This window comes from Brachyhypopomus gauderio, chromosome 15, assembly GCF_052324685.1.
Source record: "Brachyhypopomus gauderio isolate BG-103 chromosome 15, BGAUD_0.2, whole genome shotgun sequence".
Lineage (NCBI taxonomy): Eukaryota > Metazoa > Chordata > Actinopteri > Gymnotiformes > Hypopomidae > Brachyhypopomus > Brachyhypopomus gauderio.
This window is the reverse complement of record NC_135225.1, coordinates 2,975,860-3,000,096: the sequence shown is the minus strand read 5'-3', so window position 1 is coordinate 3,000,096 and position 24,237 is coordinate 2,975,860. Positions and strand designations below refer to the sequence as shown.

Genomic DNA, 24,237 nt, shown 5'->3' with positions numbered 1-24,237 from the left:
AGCGTCACCACGCATCCAGAGGCGTGGCGTGAAAGTCAGTCCTTTATGGTATTATTGCTATAATGAATTTTAGACAATGTGCGACTGTGTCCTTTATTGCCTTAGATTTTTTTTCTAAATCTCATCCTTTAATTAAATCAAAGTGTAGGATATACAAACACCATGGTGCAGTGAAATTGCATCAAGTGTTACACCGAAGTAATAATATTATATGGAATAGCCTCCGGATAGAGACACAATAAAAGAGGTTAACCATACATTTCAGTCCCGTGTGTAGTGTGATTATAACTTAGTTCATTGAGCACTCTAGTTTTGTCCTAAGATAATTAGACATAATTAATGAATATTTGTCAAATGTCTTAAAAAGGAAATAAGTCAGCCAGATGTATAAGATGTAAGGTTGTTATTATTGACGAGGCCAAGAGCTGCTCCCAATCTCACTCCCAGAATTCGATGGTCGCAGATTCCTTTCACGAGACTGATGTAGCACGCAGTCGTACAGAACTTTTAAATGGGATTGGCATTAAATGTTAATTACGTAGTAATTTAAAACGCTTGATCTCTGTTAATTAAGATATCATTTGAATGTCGATGTAGGCCGTAGAGAACCCACCACTCAACTATAAACTAACAAGTACAATGTACAAGTGCAATTATTGGCAGTGTTAATGCAAGAAAGAACAAACTAACGGGTCAGTTTCTTTTTACAATGGTCTGCAAATGCAGGTCATATTCTTAACACATATCCATATTACATCCTCGTGTGCTGTTTACAACTCTCCCATATATTTTTACAGTAATGTAGGCTAACGAAATCAACTGAGGTTCATATTCCATTAACAACTATCGTTATTAGTTTTTATAGCAATGTAATGACAAGAAGTGAACAGTAAGGGGCAGCATAGTTCATGCCAAGGCAATGGCGTGACGACGAAAGCAGGCCATTAGAATTTTGCATGAAACAAAGGCCTGTAGTTTTCCGCACGCCAACATTGACCTACAAGCGTGACATTTTTTAATAGTTACTCTAATTTTTTAAATTCTTACAAAACACCAGGTTACGTTTAGATACTCAATCAAAGGAAACCCCTTGGAGTTTGTTGATTTGTTCACCTGAGACATTTTAGCACATTTTAAAGTGCTTACATTAAATAAGGGGTCTCTAAAATCTAATTTTGTTTGAATAATACGCTGTGATGTGTAGGTGACTGCCATTCTCGTGATCAAATGAGGTTGCAGTGCCACAACTGAACTATTCCAGGTAATCCAATCGTCACGGCTGGTAGGCGGGCTGGAGGAGACTAATACTGTCTTCCTCTCAGGTGAGATCATTCAGCTCAACATGGAGACAGGTAACATTGTTTGTTTAATTCGCTTAGATTGTTCTTTAGACGAACTAAAACTACCAGGTGACAAGTTTAAACCGTAGACAACGTGCAGACAGTTGTGTAATGACGTTTATAGGTATGTGGACGTCCTGTATCTTCACAACATGCCTATTATAAGACCTAATTTAGCTTCACTCAGAATGCTATTATTATAATAATACTTTTATTGACTTCTTAGTGCGGGAAGAATGCATTTGTTTCTTACTGAGATTAAGCTAAAGAAAAACAAGCATTTTTAAAAGGTGGTTTGAACTTAAGTCTCTCTATGGGACTCAGGTCCACTGGAAGCATCCGAATCGCGTTCGTTTCAAAACAGCGTCCGTTTCATTTGTTTAGGCAAACTGTTGTCCGAGCGCTGTCCATGGTCCTGACGATAAGCGCGTCATATGTCGGCTTATAAACAGCGCTTCACCGCTGCTGTTAATAGTTTCCCAGAAACTAAACAATTTCAAATTGTTTTCCAATTTTGCTGTCATTTCAGTCACACGTCTTACGTAAACTCTGCTAGCTACTGCGAAAGACGTGCATCAGGTCATCTTATCTCCCTTGGGAATTCACCGTCATCGGGCGTCATCGTTCCTGCACGAACTCCCTGTTTTTTATTTTTGGTTGAAGGTATCGCATCATGGCCTCAGCTAGGGGGAAAAGACACTACTCTCAAACTGCTGCTTACGAACAGAGAACAGGTGCTCCATCTACATGCACTTTCTTAGCCAATGGGAGCGGTTCCTCCAGACAGAAACAGGAGCAGCACAAGAAGAGACAATCCCAACATCCCCAACACACACTACATGGTTAGAGCGCCTGTACTTGGATCAAATGTTTTATCTTGTGGACATAAGCATGGCATCTTGTTGAAGAGCATATGGGTGAGGAGACACTGCAAATCTGGACCCGTTACAGTCTGGTTCTTCTCTGCCGTTGCGACAGAGTTTACATTAGCATTACATTCATCTTGTGGAGCATTCTTCCTGTGACTGGTACCGGGCCTCTGGGTCAGGTGCTCACTTGCTTTGCCGGCCCCGGGACGCTCTCCCATCCTGCCATGGCTCGGTTGTCTGGTGAGGCTCACAGGGAGATGACGAATGGAGTCCAACCGGGCGGCTCAGGCACCTCCACGTTGCCACGGTACCTACACAAGAAGCAGCAGCGACACAGAGGAGCGAGGTCTTCATCCCCGATGGGCCGCGTCATCCTCATCAATGCACCTGTGGATGGTGAGCATCTCATATGCTTGTTTTAAATGCTAATTGTAATGTTAATTAGCACATAATTTTTTATAAAGCTTTAATGTTTGAACGCAAGACGTGTGAGTTATAAATCACGTGTGAAGGCCCAGAGTCGGATCTGAGGTGGAGGTATTAGAGCAGTAATATGAATAAAGGTGTTTAGCCTGAGGAGATTGTTGTGGGTTTGTGTTTGGGGCTGATTGGCCACAGGTGGGGATGACAGCGAGGACATCCACACAATCACCGTGGACAAGAGCGAAGATGGCCGGTTGGGCTTCAGCGTACGAGGTGGATCGGAACACGGCCTCGGAATCTTCGTGAGCAAGGTGGAGGACGACAGCTCTGCAGGTGTGTGTAGCTACACTGTATCACACACAACAGGTGTGTAGCTACACTGTATCACACACAACAGGTGTGTAGCTACACTGTATCACACACAACAGGTGTGTGTAGCTACACTGTATTACATTTACATTTACATTTACATTTACGGCATTTAGCAGACGTTCTTATCCAGAGCGACTTACAAAGTGATTTGCTTCTGATCACAGAATACATCCTAGGAAATAGTTCTGATAGGCCAGAATTCAAGATACCTTTGAGTCAGACTACTACTAAACTACAGGAGTCAATATCATTACCTAGTGTTTTGCAAGTTAGGCATTTGCCAAGAAGCACAAATAACCATAGACAGACATACAATTTAAGAACAACGGCAAGTGGTATCAGCTGAGTTAGTGCTCTGGTAAGAACTCAACAAACAGGTGAGTCTTCAGTCTACGCTTGAAGATAGCAATAGGCTCTGCAGTCCTAGCAGCTAATGGAAGATTGTTGCCAGTCCATTTTTGCCTTTGTAAGCAAGCATCAAGGTTTTATATCTGATGCATGCCGCTACTGGAAGACAGTGAAGAGAGCAGAGAGTATTACACACAACAGGTGTGTAGCTACACTGTATTACACACAACAGGTGTGTAGCTACACTGTATTACACACATGTGTGTAGCTACACTGTATCACACACAACATGTGTTTAGCTACACTGTATCACACACAGCAGGTGTGTTTAGCTACACTGTATCACACACAGCAAGTGTGTGTAGCTACACTGTATCAAAAACAGCAGGTGTGTGTAGCTACACTATCACACACAGCAGGTGTGTGTAGCTACACTGTATTACACACAGCAGGTATGTTTAGCTACACTGTATCACACACAGCAAGTGTGTGTAGCTACACTGTATCAAAAACAGCAGGTGTGTGTAGCTACACTATCACACACAGCAGGTATGTGTAGCTACACTGTATCTCACACAGCAGGTATGTCTAGCTACACTGTATCACACACAGCAGGTGTGTGTAGCTACAGGCTCATTCTGTGATGCAATATCAGGCATAGATTGCTGTTACTGTTGTGGTCTGTGGATTGTAATGGCCCTTAAAGGACATTGTGATTGTAAAAGACAACAAATCACGAAATTATTTTGTTTTTTTTTTTAAGATTTTACATGTTTCAAATGTTTTGTATTGTGTGTGCCCCCGTTTCCCATTGGGATATAATGGGATAATGGGGCTGTGTGTTTGTGCACAGAGCTGGCGGGACTGTGTGTCGGGGACAAGTTGGTGGAGGTGAACGGGGTCAGTCTGGAGAGCATCACCATGAGCAGCGCAGTGAGGGTCCTGACGGGGAACAACCGCCTGCGTATGGTGGTCAGACGCGTGGGGAAGGTGCCCGGCATCCGCTACTCCAAGGAGAAGACCACCTGGTAGGAGCACACCCGCCTGTCCAATCAATTACAGATCGCCTCATTTGATCATCGTGACATAGTGAGGACTTTAAAGCATTTTATTTTATATCGTGCCATTCTGATCAAGACAACCGTTTTGCTCATATGTAGTGTAAAAGAAATACATACATATAGTTTAAGAAATAACCTCTGGGTGTTTCAGTATATGTCACTAGTATTAAAATATTCCAGTGAACATATGCTGTGCAGATATGTGTTTTCCGATTTGTTTCTGAAATTACTGTGTGTCACAATTATGTAGCTTCTCACACAAGCCTGTTATGCATCGGGCTAAGTGTATCATGTTAGCAGTTAAGGCTATGAACATGTTACAGGCCTTGTGGACATATATGGACCCAGCCTAGCCAGGTCAGAGGGCTATTTTAAGCCTGTTTGTAGGCAGAGTTGATGCTCAATGATCATGTATAATTAAGCGGTCTAAATGAAAAAGATAAGCAGAGGACAGTGGAGAGTTACCCTAGTCTGACACTCTTCTCCTTATCATGTATGTAAACCCACAGTCTCCTTCCAACTACCCTCGTACCGTGCACTGGCACTAGAGTTACCCCAGGGGTCTTTACAGCCATTGCAATTAGTGATAGAACAGTGGACAGGTGTATTGGAGCGTGCCTTTGTGTGTGCGTTAATGTGTGCTGTGTGTATATTTGCAAGTGTGTTTTCAATAACTATAAAGGTGGAGTTTATGCTTGTGTGTGTGTGTTAGCACGTGCTCTATGTGTGATGTACGCGTTAGCAGGAAATTCAGTTTGGGGTGAAAATGTAGGTAACTGAACAGCGGCACCTCTGTGTACAAATCACAGGGTGGATTTAATCCATCGACGGATGGTGGTGGAGGAGAGTGGGCAGACCCCTTCAGAGAGCAGCTCAGATGGAGCTCTGCGCAGGATAGTGCACCTCTACACCACCTCTGACGACTATTGTCTTGGATTCAACATCCGTGGGGGCAAGGAGTTCGGCCTGGGCATCTACGTCTCAAAGTATGGACCACAGGAGACCATCTACAGCACTAGGCTTTGTATCTTAATACAAATTTCACAAAATTCAATTTTAAGTCACTGATCCCTTTAGTGTAATAGCCATATTCTCAACCTTAATGGCTGTTTGTTTCACTGATGAGGCTGGACCCCGGTGGCCTGGCAGAGCAAAATGGTATTAAAATGGGGGATCAGATTCTGGCAGCTAACGGAGTGAGCTTCGATGATATCAGCCATAGCAATGCAGTGGAAGTCCTGAAGAGCCACACCCACGTCATGCTGACCATTAAGGTAAGAGCTCTCGTTTACGAAATACCGATTATTACAGACAAAAGCAATTGATATGGTTTGATCCTGCAATATAATTGGATTTGTTTTTACTTAGGACACAATACCAAACTCCAAGATTTAATGCTTGTGACGCAAATTAAATTGTTTCAATCACTATGCTTATCTTATATGCTTATCTTAGAAATAAGCCAAAACATTCAAATGCATTTCCAAGTCAGGGTCCATAGTTCTGAATATCTTACAATCATTTAAATACTGACATTATTTATGGGACACATTATAGATTGGATGTGTCTAACACTACAGTGTGTAAGATCACTTCTCTGTTGGAAGCCCAGCTTTGCATCGTAGCGGGAGACAGAGACAGATTGCAAACAGTGCGAGGGCTCCATGATTAAGAGGAGTCTGTTAGGCCTTTAAATGCCTTTCCTCAATGCCTTGAATGTCAACTAGTCCCGTACATATGTTGTCTTCTCTATCTGAATAGCACAACTGACCCATGTTGGCACATTACCCTCAGTCTTAATAAATGTTGTCAGTATAAATCTTTCCCCAGTATACATGTGCCTGTGTTTATTTCTAACAATGCAGGCGTATAGCAGGTGATTTATCAGTTAGGCACACTAACTATTGTATAGTGCGTTAAGCAACACGGCTCCTTATTGGGCACAGCACTAAGATGGAGCAGTAAAGCAGACAGCTGGTGTTTAGACTTCACATTCCTGCTTGCTCACTTTACTCTGGAGGAGCTCGGGTTCCGCCTGTGACAAACGGCCCGGGGGCTGTGCATTATTCACCAGGCCACGGGGATCGGGTGATAATCAGCAGAAAGTGTCTTTTTTAGTGGCCTTTCCCCAGCCTGCTTCACCCCCCCCCCCCCCCCCCCTCTCAGTGTCACGGTGTGGACCCAAGACCACACTGGTGCTGTAAGCAGATGGGGCCTTGCCCAGTTCAGCCTGTTGTCCCTGTCAATGGTATCAGTGCCCCGGTGACTTTCTCCTGACCCCTCAGATGGTCAGCTGATCAGGGAGGACACAGGCACGCTGCCCAGCACGGCGTGTACCACGCCAGGAGCAAGAGAACATGAAAGCATTCAAACATGGTCATTTAAAAGCAGCATCTCAATCTGTCAGGGGAGCTTTTTATATTGACTCTGTCTGGGAAGAGTCTTTTGTCTAGGGAAGGTTCTTTAGCACTGTGAGCACCATGCCTTTCCACGCTGTGTTTCCTGAGGAAGGCAAGCTGCCAGCAGGGCAGTCAAGTCTCTGGGTTTTGTGGGCTATTGGGATGAGAGGTTCTTCAGCGGTTCTATGCATCCACACTGAGATCAGTGGAGAAGAGCTAAAGTACACATGTGGTATGAGTTCACACTCCTTCCAAGAATGGACTTTGGAAAATCGTTTAAGTCTCTCTCCACCACGTTCTATTCTGTCCCACTCACCGAACAAAATGTTTAACATTGTATTTGAAATATTAGTCATTTTTGTCTTTGTGTTGCTAATGCAGGAAGCTGGGCGGTACCCTGCGTATAAGGAGATGATAGCAGAATACAGCTGGCTCAATAAACGTACGTAAAGTCCCTGCAGATCCACTTCAGTTACAATCACATACACTCATTTCCACAACGTTCTGTGTGTCTGCCACTGCTGATCTCAACTGGACTCATCTTAGAGACATCAGTAAAGAACAGTGTTAATGACTGGACACACACAGAGTCAGAAAGGAGAGCACAGCCTGAACACATATCAGATCCTCCCAGTCCTTTCCATTCGTTTAACACAGAGTGAAAGTGGAGTAGTGTTCATAACTCTGGGAGTAGTCTAGAACTGTGTGTACTTCAGGGTCGAGGGGGGATATATGTTAGAGTTGAGGGGGATATTCATGTTTCATGTCAGAGTTGAGGGGTATATTTATGTTTTATGCATTCTTTATATTGTCTATATTGAGCTCTTTTTTCTATACATAGAGTATTTGACATTAACAAGAGTTAATGGCAATATTTTATATAACTAAGTAACACAGTGTATGACTAGGTAACATAAAGTATGATTAAGTAACAGAGTATGATTAAGAAAAAGAGAGTATGCCTAAGTAACATAGAGTATGCCTAAGTATGCCTAAGTAGAGAATGCCTAGGTAACATAGAGTGTGATTAAGTAACACAGTACAACTAGGTAACATAGAGTATGACATAGTATTGCATGCACAGTTCTGTTTACAGTTTTCTCCATCCTTCACTCCATCTGTCACTCTCTGTCAGTGGGGAGCGTGGGCCAGCCGTCCTCCTCCCAGACGTCAGACTCCTCCACCTCCTCCCTCTCCTCTGGGACACCAGTCAGCTCTCTCAGCGGCCTGTCCCAGGTCATGTTCCCACCTGTATTCGGCTCAGAGATGGTGGATGTCTGCATCTCAACCGAGGACCGCTCACGTAGGCCCAGCTCTGACCGGACAGAGACGGCCATCCAAACCGACCCTCCAGGGGCCGACGTCTCACCCCTCCCTGGTAGAGTTGCTTCTATGGACACCAGTCGCATGGTGGGTGAGACGGTTCTCCTGAAGGACACGGTGATCCGGAGTGGAAGTTTTGATAAGACTGGCCGGGCCCGGACGAGGACCTTCTCCGCTGGAGACAGAGAGGTTCTGGACTCACCCAAAACCGCAGTGCTGATGGCCCTGAGCAAGCCACGCAAACCCATCCGCCGCTCACAGAGTCACATCACTGTCTCAGGTACAGAGTCTCATCACTGTCTCAGGTACAGAGTCTCATCACCGTCTCAGGTACAGAGTCTCATCACCGTCTCAGGTACAGAGTCACATCACTGTCTCAGGTACAGAGTCTCATCACTGTCTCAGGTACAGAGTCTCATCACTGTCTCAGGTACAGAGTCACATCACTGTCTCAGGTACAGAGTCTCATCACTGTCTCAGGTACAGAGCGTCTGACCTGCCCTCCAACAGTTGTCCTCTCAGAAAACTCACTCGCAAGGTTGATTAAGTGATGGAACAGGTATTATCACTTTCATGGTCAACATACAGATCGATTTATGATGGTCCTTGGGTTAGTATACAGTATCTCTTTTATGATGATGCTATACCATCCTGAATATTTTGTCAAGTTACCTATAGATGGCTGCTTTAATCTCTTGCAAGACCAGTGCTGAGTTAAACTGCTTCACAAATCACTGTTGCAAAGATTCCGGTTTATTTAAGGGTTCCTCAATTTGTTCCTGCAGAGAAACCGTTAAAATGATTAATTACCTATTATCATTCAATTGGCATCATTTAAATGATTAATGATCTATTAGCACTCGATTGCGATGACTTTTCTTGCCACAGTTCTCTAATACAAAACTGAGTTTTTATACCATCATTTCATCATAAATCACACACATGGCTTATTGATGGGTGCAATTACTGAAATGCCTGAAAGGGCGAAGACAGAAGCTGCGTATCTGTCAGGTTTGATTGGATCGCTGTGTTACAGGTGTCAGGTTTTAATTGGTACAGCGTGCACATGTAAGGAGCAATTTTATGTGCTACAATGGCTTTTATGTGCTTAAATTTGCTTTGATTAATGCATAATACATAAGTATTACTGGGTGAGATTCAGGAAGATTTGTGGGTTGGGGGGAGGAGGGTCTATCCTCGTGAGAAATGAATGTGCAGTATAAACGGTACAGTGTATATGTCCCCCCTCACTACCAGCCAGCGTTGGCGTCTCTTACTGCAGCTGTGAGTGGTTGGTATTTCAATCATGATAGTGCCATCATGTGGGCCACTCTTCTCCTTCTCTTTAACACTATTTATCATATATTTATTTTCCTCTTTCTTCCTCTATCCTCTTCTCTACTTGTCTGATGTCAGAATCTTTGTAAACCTCAAATTTACACTCACTTGACTGAAGTGTGTATTATGTGCGCACGTGTGTGTGTGTGTGTGTGTGTGTGTGTGTGTGTGTTGATGTCAAGAAGAAGACAAACAGAAGAAGAAGAAACATCATCAGACGGGGAAGTCTGAGGCGTCGGGCAGCACCCTGCAGCGCTCCAAGACATTTGTAAGTCTGCTGTTCAAGAGCAAGAGGGACAGGTCTGCTTCGAGAGACAGGAAGGCTGCGAGGACAGGGGACGCTCAGCGGGGACGGTCCAAGTCACCTACGCATCCAGATAATGAACGAGGTGAGAGCATGCAGACAGTGATAATCAGACGCATACTGCATCATAACACACAACTGTGTACTGCATCATAACACACAACTGTGTACTGCATCATAACACACAACTGTGTACTGCATCATAACACACAACTGTGTACTGCATCATAACACACAAATGCGTACTGCATCATAACACACAACTGCGTACTGCATCATAACACACAACTGTGTACTGTAGTGATAAAAATAGATAGACACACATGCATACATACATACACACACATAGACTTCATGTTATACACACTCAAATATCAAATGTGCTCACTCTTCACTTTATAAGAAACATGTATAAGAAACATGTATAAGACACGTGTATAAGACACATGTATAAGACACGTGTATAAGACACGTGTATAAGAAACATGTATAAGAAAGGTGTATAAGAAAGGTGTATAAGAAACATGTATAAGAAACATGTATAAGACACATGTATAAGACACATGTATAAGAAACATGTATAAGACACGTGTATAAGACACGTGTATAAGAAACATGTATAAGAAACATGTATAAGACACATGTATAAGACACGTGTATAAGAAACGTGTATAAGAAACGTGTATAAGACACGTGTATAAGAAACATGTATAAGACACGTGTATAAGAAACATGTATAAGAAACATGTATAAGACACGTGTATAAGAAACATGTATAAGACACATGTATAAGACACGTGTATAAGAAACATGTATAAGAAACATGTATAAGACACATGTATAAGACACGTGTATAAGAAACATGTATAAGAAACATGTATAAGACACATGTATAAGACGTGTATAAGAAACATGTATAAGACACATGTATAGCAGCACAATAGTTTCCTCTGTAGTTTCCGTAACTTAAACTAGCTAATCACTAGCTAGTAAGCTAGTTTAATGTTAGCTTTGTAATCATTTCTAGACGTAGATCATTACCATCAAGGTTCACAAACAGCAGTATGAATTAATTCAGCCCTCAGTGTTCTGTTGTTGCACAAGGAGAACACAGGTGTCAGGAAAGAGTTTTAAAGACATCTTAAATACAGAAGAACTAAAATGTGGCTTAAAACGGTTGGTTAAGAATTGTAATCATACAAATGTGTGACGCGGGGACAGACAGCAGGAGGCAGAGGCTGTAACCAAAAGGCTTTATTATCCATCTTAAAAATAACACAAAAACTCAGGCCACTTAGCAGGACAAACACAAAGGTCTCAAGAGTCCAAAATGATGGTGAGGGTCCACAGATAATCGGCAGCTTCATTGCAGGGCAGGCTATATCTCACGTAGTGAGGCGACGGACTGGACAACACAACCTGTGGGCCTTTATTGGGCCCAGTACTAATGAGGGGCAGGTGTTAGTATTTGGGTGATTGTGATAATGGGAGTGTCCGGGGGTGAGAGGGTGTGTGTTGTGTCGGAGTGGGCGTGCGTGACTGTGAGGATGTGTACGTGTGCACCCTCTGGTGGCATCTGGGCTGACCCACGTGACAAAATGTATGATTGGTGTTGTCCTTATCGGTAAAGCAAGAACCATGGAGACCATCAGACTGGATATGGGGGTAATGGAAATGTAGAAGATGGAGAAGAGAAGTTCTAACTGAGGGGCAGACACGGATAACAGAATGAACAAAATGTCAGAAGATTCAGATTGAGGGTCACAGAGAGTAAATCACAAGTTCCCTTACACTTCATACAACATATTTACTGTTTCACACAGTTCAAACTGAAAGAAATGGGTCACAAATGGGTATAGAAACACAAATCTCGAAACACAATGATTTATTTCATTTTAATTTTGTTTCAACTCTTTAGTAGTGAGTGAGTGTGATGCTGGTGTGGAAGAAGAGATACATTTGCACTTGAAAGGCCAGCAGGCGGCATAATTGGGGTTGCGTCAGAGAGAGAGAAAGAGAGGGAGAGAGGGAGGGGAAAAGGAAAGAAGGGGAGAGAAAGGGAGAGGCAGAGAGGGAGAGAGAGAGCTGCCTTGCAGTTAATTATGCAGTAATTCATGTGGAGTGGCCTTCAGCTTGGCCATAGTAGCTCTGCTCAGTAAACAATTCGTTATGTATTCACTCTCTTTAACTTCAACACCCAGAACACAGCCAAAGTACCAGCCAAAGTATGAGAAGAAAACACCCCCGCACCATTACACCACCAGCAGCATGAAATGTTGATACAAGGCAAGATGGATCCATGCTTTCATGTTGTTTATGTTAATGTTGACCCTACCATTCAAATTATTTTTGCAGAAACTGAGATTTTTCCAATCTCTTGTCCAGTTTTGTGGAGCCCCTGTGAACTGTAGCCTCAGTTGCCTGTTCTTAGGTGACAGGAGACATCCAGTGTTGTTTGATCCCAGAGATTCTCGTTACCCAGAAAACTGCCACTAACTGGAGTGTTGTCGGACCATACTTTGTAAAGCACTGAGCTGGTTATGTATAAATGTCCCATTAGATCAGCAGTTGCTAAAATATTTAGGCCATCCAGTTTGGCACTAACAACCGTGCCACATTCAAGGTCATTTACATCACCTTTCTTCTCTGTTCTGATGCTTGGTTAGAACTTCAGCAGGTAGTCTTGACCTTGTTCACATGCCTAAATGCATTGAGTTGCAGCTTGTGATTGGCTGAATAGATATCTACATTAATAAAGAGTTGGACACAACTCAGCTGCTTAATCCCTTAGTGGATGTAACTACAACCTTCATTTGAAGGTCAGTCAGTCAGTGGTGTTTTTGAGGGCCCCCCCTGGCAGGGTAACCCCCCCGTTGTGATGTCCCCAGGTAGAGAGCGGCGTCGACCCACCGTGACTCTCTTGAGTTCTCCCCGGGAGACGCGGGCCGGGGTGAGGCGACCCGATCTCCTGCCCAGCGCTGAGACCATGGCCATGGTGGAAGACATGGCCTGCAAACTTCTCAGTGAGGACGAGGTGGCTGCAGTCATGAGACACTGCAACAGGGTGAGTGTCATCCCACTGTGTGTGTGTGTGTATCAGCCCACTGTGTGTGTGTGTGTTTGTGTGTGTGTGTGTGTGTGTGTGTGTGTGTCAGCCCACTGTGTGTGTGTGTGTTTGTGTGTGTGTGTGTGTGTGACAGCCCTCCGAGTGTGTGTGTGTGTGTGTGTGTGTGTGACAGCCCACCGAGTGTGTGTGTGTGTGTGTGTGTGTGTGTGAGTGTGTGTCTGCCCAGTGTGTGTGTGTGTGTGTGTGTGTGACAGCCCACCGAGTGTGTGTGTGTGTGTGTGTGTGTGTGTGTGTGAGCCCACTGAGTGTGTGTGTGTGTGTGTGTGTGTGTGTGACAGCCCACTGAGTGTGTGTGTGTGTGTGTGTCTGCCCAGTGTGTGTGTGTGTGTGTGTGTGTGTGAGCCCACTGAGTGTGTGTGTGTGTGTGTGTGTGTGTGTGTGTGTGTGTGTGTGTGTGTCTGTGCGTGTCAGCCCACTGTGTGTGTGTGTAAATACAAGCAAACTTAATAAATAGCATTTATGATTGTGTGTGATTGTATGATTGTGTTTATGGTGTTCAGGATCCAACACAGACTACAATTTGTAAGTTGTAACCGTAATTATATTTAAAATAAGGCTTATGCACCTGTAATGTGTGTCTTCATGCACAATTACATGAGTCAACATTACACACGAGTGTGCATTACACAACACCACACATAAGTGTGCATTACACACAAGTCAGCATTACACAGCATCAGACATGAGTCAGCATTATCTCTGCCCCTGCTGTCAGAGACATGGAGCTCCCTCAGTCTCTGTAATGTACTGGCGATACTGCAGGCAGCTCTCACAGAAGATGGATTAGCCATGATATTAGGATCAAATGTTATACGTCATCAGATCTAAAGAAAATAAACATTTGATCTACTTGACTGATTAGAGGTCATGGGTTCCACCTGAGTTGTTTAATTTAACCTACACATTTGAGTTGTTTCAGGTTATTAATATGCGATCTGGTCTAGTGTTTAGAAGTGCATTAATCAGCAATGCTGAGTATTTCTGTGAAGTGCTTAGCTGACATTACTGTTGCACACAGGTGGTGATTTCATTCAACTAAAGTCAACCACAGCCCTCTCAACAAAGAGTTGAGTTTCTCAGTCTAGATCTTGTGCATCAACACCAGTCCAGGTTTCTGTTTTGTTCTCATCATACACCTGAACTCTCAATCACATGACCAGCATCTCTTGATAACCTGGCAAAGGTGTGTTGGGAGTTGGAACAGAGAAATACATGAATTGTTCTTGGATGGAGAATCTGATCTTAACTGAGCTACTAAGGGCGACGGGTGACCCTTGGTGCTCTGTACTCTGTAGTTTTTAGCAGAGCGGGTGTTGGAGGAGCTGGTGCGCCCCCTGCTGGCTATACTGGACAGGCCTGAGAAGCTGCTGTTGCTACGGGAGATAAGGTGAGGAGGGGAGGCTCAGAGGCACATGCCATAAACATAAACACAAATATAAACACAAACAAAAACACAAACATAAACACAAACACAAACACAGCATATGACACTTTGCTTATACTTTCCTATTTTCTCAGGATTTCTTAAACACGGTCTTTATTTAACTCTCCCTGATCTAGAATGATTATTCCACCCACGGATTTGGGTCGATTTGACAGCATGGTTATGCCCTTTGAACTGGAGGCCTATGACATCTTAAAGAGCCGCTCTGGTAAGAAAATTATTTTTAGTGCTTTTTTTTTACTTACAAAGCACATATATGTTTTCTGTTTCTATTATATCTGTGTTAATATTTAATTAGCATGTAATAATACATAATATATACAAGAAAACAAATTAGTTCCCTGTTACTGTGCCTAGTTACCAAAAATGTAGTAATTTGATTCTAACTAATGGAGAAAGACACCAGTGTTGTTTTGAGTAGGGTAACACAATGTGCCCTGGTTGGGTGATGTGTGTTCTGAGATGTTGTCATGTGACCGTGTGTGCTGTGCTGTCATGTGACCGTGTGTGCTGTGCGGTCATGTGATCGTGTGTGCTGTGCTGTCATGTGACCGTGTGCGCTGTGCTGTCATGTGACCGTGTGTGCTGTGCGGTCATGTGACCGTGTGTGCTGTGCGGTCATGTGATCGTGTGTGCTGTGCTGTCATGTGACCGTGTGCGCTGTGCTGTCATGTGACCGTGTGCGCTGTGCTGTCATGTGACCGTGTGTGCTGTGCGGTCATGTGACCGTGTGTGCTGTGCTGTCATGTGACCGTGTGTGCTGTGCGGTCATGTGACCGTGTGTTCTGTGCGGTCATGTGACCGTGTGTTCTGTGCGGTCATGTGACCGTGTGTGCTGTGCTGTCATGTGACCGTGTGTGCTGTGCTGTCATGTGACCGTGTGCGCTGTGCTGTCATGTGACCGTGTGCGCTGTGCTGTCATGTGACCGTGTGCGCTGTGCGGTCATGTGACCGTGTGTGCTGTGCGGTCATGTGATCGTGTGTGCTGTGCTGTCATGTGACCGTGTGCGCTGTGCTGTCATGTGACCGTGTGCGCTGTGCTGTCATGTGACCGTGTGCGCTGTGCGGTCATGTGACCGTGTGTGCTGTGCGGTCATGTGATCGTGTGTGCTGTGCTGTCATGTGACCGTGTGCGCTGTGCTGTCATGTGACCGTGTGCGCTGTGCTGTCATGTGACCGTGTGTGCTGTGCGGTCATGTGACCGTGTGTGCTGTGCTGTCATGTGACCGTGTGTGCTGTGCTGTCATGTGACCGTGTGCGCTGTGCTGTCATGTGACCGTGTGCGCTGTGCTGTCATGTGACCGTGTGTGCTGTGCTGTCATGTGACCGTGTGCGCTGTGCTGTCATGTGACCGTGTGTGCTGTGCTGTCATGTGACCGTGTGTGCTGTGCGGTCATGTGACCGTGTGTGCTGTGCTGTCATGTGACCGTGTGTGCTGTGCTGTCATGTGACCGTGTGTGCTGTGCTGTTCTCTCAGTGCGTTCTACGGTGCTGCGCTCACCCCACCGTGGGGGCACCCCTCGCCGACAACTCATCACCCCCATCCCAGGTAAGAGGCCTCCTACCTGGGCCTCCGTGTGTGCTCCATCCCTCCCTCTCCAGAACTGGGCTGTCCTCCGCACACTGGACGGTTATGTCAGCACAGACCCACACACCTCCACTCCCTGCCCCCGACATGTCCTGTCCTGAAATGTCCGAGTAGAAGAGGCAAATATCTTTTCACTGACATTTAATCCTCCGTGTCCACACACCCACCCACACACACACACACACACACACACACACACACACACACACACACACACACACACACACACACATAGGTCTGCCTTCTCGAAAATCCTCCAGTTTAAAAGTCCAGGCCTCGCTGGGCTCGCCACACTGATAGCTCCGTTGTACACAGTAAAGAGTCATTCATAGGATCCTGAACTGTATCAGTGTCTGTCCAAGGTCACTGAACTCCAGTTATGGAGATCAGTACACAGACGCTGTCACATTCGTTTCCGTCCTCCGCCGGCCCCCCTAGTGACCCCTGGGCCCCTGACGTGAGAGAGGTGGGTGTGGACTTGTGCAGAGCTTGGCAGTGCCGACACCCCGGGCCTCAGAGTCATGAACAATAATCACTGCTGAAATGCACAAAAGACTCACTGCATTGTTTAACCTTTGAGAACTGCCCACGCAGGTCTGAAGTTTATTGCTAGTCCTGTCTGTCCTTTGTATGGACCACAGAGGAGTAATTCAAGCCTCTCAGTGGCAGAGGCCCCTACAATCTGAATGAGTTTGTGTGTGTGGGTTTGTGTGTGACTGTGTGAATGTTTTGAATCTTGTTTTGCCGTATACAACATAAAAGAGTCTAAGTTTGACCAGTGATATCAGATGCTGGGTCTGTAAGCAGAAGTGATGTTATATTAAAGGAGCTTTCTGTGCTAAATGTCATTCATATCATGACAAATTACATCACTGCCTACGCCATCTACGTATTTGTGGACAAGTTATTGAATGTGTATGTGTGTGTGTGTGTGTGTGTATGTGTCTGTATATGTGTGTGTGTACGTGTGTGTACGTGTGTGTGTGTGTGTGTGTGTGTGTGTGTGTGTGTGTGTGTGTGTGTGTATACGTGTGTGTGTATGTGTGTATGTGTGTGTGTGTGTGTGTGTGTATATGTGAGTATGTGTGTGTGTATATGTGTGTGTATATGTGTGTGTGTGTATATGTGTGTGTGTGTGTGTATATATGTGTGTGTATATGTGTGTGTGTATGTGTGTGTGTGTGTGTATGTGAGTGTGTGTGTGTGTGTGTGTGTGTGTGTATTTGCATTCACTGTCAGTGACTGAAGCACACCTGTGGCTCTGTTCTGTCCCAGACTACAGGGGGGGTTTCCAGCTGCAGCCTGCGCAGGTTCTGGAGAGAGAGCGTGCTCTGAGGGAGGAGTTGGAGCGTCTGAAGCTGTCGGGCCTCCCCACGGGGCGCCCCCCCCCTCCCCGCACCTTCACCCCTCTGCTGGATGTACCTGTAGACGGCTACGTCAACGACCCCCACCGCCAGCGCTCCTCAAGCCCCTCCCACCCCAACTGGCTGCTGACCGAGTCTCCTCGCAGCACGGAGCGGCGTGGGCGCTCCCCCCGCAGACAGGCAGATGGTTTGCCCCAGACAGAGAACTCCCACAGGGGAGATACCACACCTGAGCGCGGGAGGTCCCCTTACAGGAATGGCCATAGCAAACCTGCAAGAAAGAAGTCTGGGAATGGGAGAGAGGTTAAGTACACAGTCATGAGTGCACACAGCCGGAACAGGACACCGCTGGCCCAGGTGTTTAGGTCAGACACCACGGAGATGGAACAGGTGAACGGACATGCTGGATTACCTTTGAACCGCCAAGACAGGCTGCCGGTAAAAGAGTATGAACTGGCCACAGTTTCCATCCCAAAATCCAAACAGTCTCTGGGTGAGTGTAGACACACTCGATCTCTGTGGGGTTTATCACATTAGTGAACTAATGTGAGTCTAATGTAAACCTGGGCTAATCAAAGCACAAAACTGCAACACACCATGTAAGAAAGAATGTGCCATATTTTGTCAATTGTGATTTTTTACACCGCAATCGAAATTTGTCCTCCGCTTTTAACCCATCTGTGCAGTTAACACACACACCAGTGATTACTAGGGGGCTGTGGATCACACGTGCCCAGAGCGGTGGGCAGCCCTAGCCCGGCGCCCGGGGAGCAGTTGGGGTTAGATGCCTTGCTCAAGGGCACCTCAGTCATGACTTCAGGTCTGGGAATCAAACCCACGACCCTCCAGTCACAAGACCAGTTCCCTACCACCAGGCCATGACTGCCCCAGTGGACTGTGTGCAGAGAAATGTTTCATTCATTCCAGCATGCGCACTAAGCACATTTTCTATAAAGCAAGTAACTCCCTGTAACAACTGGACCATTACAACACATGGGGCAGTCATGGTCCTGTGGTAGGGAACTGGTCTTGTGACCGGAGGGTCGTGGGTTCGATTCCCAGACCTGAGGTCATGACTGAGGTGCCCTTGAGCAAGGCACCTAACCCCAACTGCTCCCCGGGCGCCGGGCTTTTTAGGGTAAAAAGCTGAGGACAAATTTCGATTGCGGTGAAAAATCACAATTTGGCAAAATATGGCACATTTACATTTACATTTTACATTTACATTATCTTCACCTCACCAGTAGAGGGCACTAAGTCACCCCATGCAGGCAGTATCCTACAACACATTTTAACAGCAAGAAAGGTACAATATAGCTTCAAGATTGTTTATTATTTACTGAAATAAAGATATACGACAAATTAAAGTTAAGGGTTTGACAGTCTAAATTGGGATTTGTCACTAAACGTACATTTCCTGTTATTGATGTTTCTCAGAATAAATGGGGCAACACGGTGTAATACACTGAGGCTCTAGAGCCAATAGAAGGCTGTCATTATGGTAAAGTGTCAATGAAACATAATGGCGTCCTATAAAACACACGATGGCAGCACCAGTGAGCTGACAGCAAAACCATCACGCTGGGTTATATAATCTGTCCTAAAACAGGTCAAGTGTAGAAGGACACAAAGACGTCGAGCACGCAGCAGACGTGGCTCAGATCTGAACCCTCTGTGCTCCTCCTGTGTGTTCATAAGGTTCCTGACAGCGTTTAGTCCACGCTCAGGGTACCGTAGGCATGAGCTGACACATCAAAGTGAGCAGCACAAAACCTGATACCAAATGTCCAGTGTTATTTGGACTTTGGTGAATGTTCTTCTGTTTGCATGTTGGTAATCTGGGTCGTAGGTCAGTGGTGGCATTCCTCATATTCATGTTCTTCTGGCAGGAATAAGCATCTCCGGGGGAATGGAGTCGAAGGTTCAACCGGTGATTAAGATTGAGAAGATATTTCCAGGGGGAGCTGCCTCCACCAGTGGGGTGTTGAAGGTACCAAGCACACTTTGTTTACTCCCAACTCTCATCTACACATGGAGAGTGCAGCCCTTACAACACACACCTCCGGTCCTAATGACCCTATTACATTACACTATATAGCCTTGCTACAGAACCTGCTACATCAACCTGATATGGGCTTTCCTTTACCTTGGTGAAACTTTCACTAAAACCTGTGGTAAACACAACTGGAATAGTTACCATTTATCCACGTTTCATTATCCTTAGAAAATCACAAGGTGAATGAATACCACAAGGTAGAACACAGTAACATTTAAATATATTTGAACTGTGCTAAATGTATGTAAAGATATACATTGAATATTTAGACTTCCTGTTGGATATGTGTTAACTACCCTAGTTGAATGTGTGATTACAGTAAGCATTTGAAACATGGCAGTAGTGTAGTGATCTGTGTGTTGATGGCTTCAGTAATGACCTCTGGAGTGACGTTTTGCCCGCTGTGGTGAAGATGCAGTCTGCTGTGGTTTTGAGTGACACTTGCTGACACATGAGCTGAGCACACATGTATTTTCATGGGCTGTAGTGACACAGCTCGTTCATGATGAGAGTTCACGGTGAGCGTTCACGGTGAGCGTTCACGATGAGCGAACACTGAACAGGAAATGTGCTACTTTGTGGTTGGTCCTCTAAGTAATGGATCTCTTCAAGCAATCTCTCTCACTTTCTCCATAAGACATACATGACCTTCTCTCTTAAACACACACACACACACACACACACACACACACACACACACACACACACACACACACACACACACACACACACACTTACTTTCTCAAGTATACTGCTATGAATGCATTCCTAATTTATTAGTAGCTACATCGTATAGGAGAAGAATCCCTCTGAATAATACATGAGTGTGGAGATGGGTTTCAGCATAATCGGACATATAATCACACCTCTCACCTGTACCTGGCGTTCCACAACATCAGAGGCCTCTTGCCAGTCCAGGTGGGCAGAGAAGGGCAGAGCTCTGGGGGTAGAGTCTCTGTAGGCTTCAGGATGGTACACTGGAACACCATCACACTGACCCTGGGCCCATTCTCTGGAATCCCTAGCATATGTGTGTGTTTGGGCATGTATTGTGTGTGTGTGTGTGAGTGTGTGTGAGTGTGTGTGTGGATGTGAGTGTGTGTGTGTGTGCGAGTATGTGTGTGTGTGTGTGTGTGTGTGCGAGTATGTGAGTGTGTGTGTGTGTGTGAGTGTGTGTGTGTGTGTGTGTGTGTGTGTGAGTGTGTGTGTGTGAGTGTGTGTGAGTGTGTGTGCGTGTGTGTGAGTATGTGTGAGTGTGTGTGTGAGTGTGTGTGTGTGTGTGTGTGTGTGTGTGTGTGGGCGTGAGTATGTGTGTGAGTGTGTGTGTGTGTGTGGGCGTGAGTGTGTGTGTGTGTGTGTGAGTATGTGTGTGAGTGTGAGTGTGTGTGTGTGTGTGTGTGTGTGTGTGTGTGTGTGGGCGTGAGTATGTGTGTGAGTGTGTGTGTGTGTGTGTGTGTGTGTGTGGGCGTGAGTATGTGTGTGTGTGTGTGTCAGTGTGTGTGTGTGTGTGTGTGTGTGGGCGTGAGTATGTGTGTCAGTGTGTGTGTGTGTGTGTGTGTGTGGGCGTGAGTATGTGTGTCAGTGTGTGTGTGTGTGTGTGTGAGAGTGTGTGTGTGTGTGTGTGTGTGTGTGTGTGTGTGTGTGTGTGTGAGTGTGTGTGTGTGAGTATGTGTGTGAGTATGTGTGTGTGTGTGTGTGTGTGTGTGTGTGTGTGTGTGTGTGTGTGTGAGTATGTGTGTGAGTGTGTGTGTGTGTGTGTGTGTGAGTATGTGTGTGAGTGTGTGTGTGTGTGTGTGTGTGTGTGTGTGTGTGTGAGTGTGTGTGTGAGTGTGTGTGTGTGGTTCTGCCTCGATGACATCCTATCATATGACAGCATATCCTGAGCCTCTGTGAGAGACTCATGTTGCACTTACTCCGGAGATCTAGTATCAAATTCTGGGCCTTTTGGTTTCCACAGACTCCTCTCACCTCCGGCATGTAAGGAGACCTAAGAATAAGATAAAAAATAACTGTGTGTGTGTGTGTGTGTGTGTCTGTTAAACACATAACGATGGTTGACACATCACTCATTCTCACACCTTGAGGCCACACTGTGCTATAACCACTCCAGAACTGTTATCTGGCGTGGGGAAGAGTGGTGTATGGCAGTGTTGACACACGTCCTGGTCCTGGTGTCCCAGTGACAGCTGTGCTATCTGTGAAGCAGACGCTAGCCAGCTTCAGTTTGGAGGTGTGTGAGTCCAAACGTCTCTCACGTTCGTGACAGAGAGCCCAGAGAGGGGTGTAGAGACGCCTCCTCCTGCATGAACACCATCGTGGTCACCTTTGACCTTCAGTGCTGGCCTACTCCCAGAAGCACCTCACTCTTCTCTCTTCTTTCTGTCTGTCTCTCTCAAGTCTAAGGGGGGATAATGTAAGGTTATCACAGAAGACATCACAGTGTCATATACATGTGCATATATGTTTGGTCTAGACATCCTATCTTAACAACCCCTTTAGTGCCCCTTACACACGTGCACAGTTCAGACATGCTGCAGCTTATCTCCTTAGAGTACTTCACCCACAAAACCTCCGGGTCTTCTCTGTAGTTTTCATGTGTTAGTGAGGTGGCTAGCATGCAGCACAGCATGAAATGTTTGTTTGCACCATAAATGTGGCTGTAGACGTCCAGTGGAAGGCATTCAGACTGCAGCCTCAAGGGGAGTGAATGAGTCTAGGGCCCTTAAATGGCCATGAAAGGTCTAAACCAGATTATGCCGCATTTAGCTTAATGGCCCTGAGTCAGCTTAAGTGCTTTATTTGATCAGCTTTTTTAGTTAAGTGAATCTAACTGCATTGAAAATCACATCATGACCGAACTCAAGCTATACGTTATGAAACAGCAAGAGAAACGAGAATGCCTACTGATCTGGAATATTACAGCCAAATGTATTAGAAATCGAAAGGGATAACATTTTGAAAAGTGTTGAGCGTTCATTTAAGCAGTTACACTGTAGTGACGTGCAGCTGTGAGCGTAGGTTGGTGTGAGTGTTCCTCCGGTCAGTCAGAGCTCAATGCTGGGGGGCCAGAGAAGCGTGAGGAAAACGGCGATGAATACAGGGATATCTCCAAGCAGATGTATCCTGCTACGGTGACAAAGGAAGTGTGGGTATATCGGCGGTTCTGTTTTGTGTGTGTGTGTGTTTGTGAGAGAACAGTGTGTTACCAACGCAGCTCCTAATTACGTACTATACAATATTTTTTCCAACAGGAAACATAAGTAAGAAGCTGTTAATGGAAACTACTGCATATGTGTGCGTGTAAGACCTTGAGCTGGAGGTGACGCAGTGTTATCGGCTGCGGTGGTGTAACTCAGCCGCTTCAGGACATGAGGCTGAAGGAGCTTCAGATTTATAGGCTGCTGGATGTACAGGGCCAGAGGAGCAAACAGGGAGGGTAACATCACACGTTCATGAATCTGTGTCCAGGTGTAGCAGATGTTACAAACAGGGAGCTCACATTAGCTTTGGCTGTAGTGGAGCGTGTTGGATGAGCTCATTCGGAGGTGTTAAAAGACAAGCGGAACAAACGTGATCACACTGTGAACACCTGATGTTCTGTCGTTCATCTGTCCTGGCTGTGAGTCCACCTCTGTGCTGCCAAGAACAGAGGAACATATGGGTGAGAGCTTGAATCTGAACTTAACGTCCTGTTCTCCTCCTGTGTGCGTGCGTGCATCTGCAGGCTGGGTCCGAGCTCGTGTCAGTCGATGGAGAGTCTCTCCAGGGAGTCACCCACCAGCACGCAGTGGACTCAATAAGGAGGGCTTTCAGCAACAAGGCCCGAGACCCCATGGAATTTGTCATCAAAGTCCCGAAGAACCCAAGAGACTGAAGGAGAGATATATATTACTCTACAAATATATATTACTCTACAATGGAAGTGCATATCACTCCATCATGTGATCACAATGTGCGTGCCGGACCAGTGGTCCTAAGGGTAAGGTTCCTCAGAGAACTTCCTCACAGAGAGCAGTTTTTGGTCAGGGACACGCCAGTGCCTTTTTGCTCACCGTATCATTTCACCCAGTAGTTTTGTAACTGATGCACAATCTCATATGCAGAATTTGTACGCCCATATGAAAACTCAGTGGCATTGATAACACTATTAATATTCAAAACCCTGCTCTCACATGTCAAGACTACAGTATTGCTTCATCATTGCACACCAGTGAGAAGGCTCCAAAAATATATGGCAGTGAGAGTTAGTGTCTAAATATGGTCATAGCATATGCTTCAGCCAATGTAATATGATAGGAAGCATGTTGGCATGGTGATAATCTAAATTATAATACCAATCCCAGCAGCGCAAAGTAATAAAGTGTTCTAGAGTTATGCTGGCATACCCAGCAGAGATCAGATAAGGCCATGTTACAAGATGTTATGTCTCTGTGTCATGTCAGATTTGATGTCTTGATAAAGTGGATGTCTAGAACTTTCTGGCCTGTTTGCTGCATGTCTGCTGCATTCTTACCTGTAGCCTGCTCCATTCTTCTGTCTTTAGCCAGTGCTTTCAGAATGTGATTTCTGGCATGGACATGCAAGCATACATTCACAGTCTTCGTCTGCCTTGATCTATCATTACCTAAAGCGGAACACTTGGGGCATTATGAATGAGTGACCTTTGCGGAGTGCCTTACAGCTGTGCATTAACTGTGCTTAAAGCACTACATTCTGGGACTCCTGTGTGGTGAAACACGGGGTCTGTACTTAGGTGAATGATACTGTTTTTTCAACTTCTTTTAATACAGTCCTGTGTCTAATGTTATAATAAAAAATTGACATATTATCACTGGTCATTAAGTCCTTCAGTAATATAACATCTTTTTTTCAATATAACAA

At 45.3% G+C, this 24,237-nt stretch overlaps 1 protein-coding gene across 1 annotated transcript; it reads left to right on the top strand.

Moving 5' to 3' along the window:
- The first annotated feature begins 1,883 nt into the window (after positions 1-1,883).
- On the top strand, positions 1,884-24,119 carry pdzd7a (PDZ domain containing 7a). Its single transcript, XM_076974732.1, has 15 exons — positions 1,884-2,605; positions 2,828-2,965; positions 4,206-4,380; positions 5,223-5,399; positions 5,540-5,687; positions 7,194-7,254; positions 7,948-8,415; positions 9,659-9,862; positions 12,666-12,841; positions 14,200-14,291; positions 14,465-14,556; positions 15,826-15,897; positions 17,212-17,793; positions 19,190-19,290; positions 23,081-24,119. Exons 1-15 carry the CDS (start codon positions 2,254-2,256, stop codon positions 23,228-23,230), a joined length of 2,988 nt encoding a protein of 995 aa, XP_076830847.1. The 5' UTR covers positions 1,884-2,253; the 3' UTR covers positions 23,231-24,119.
- The last annotated feature ends 118 nt before the right edge of the window (positions 24,120-24,237 follow it).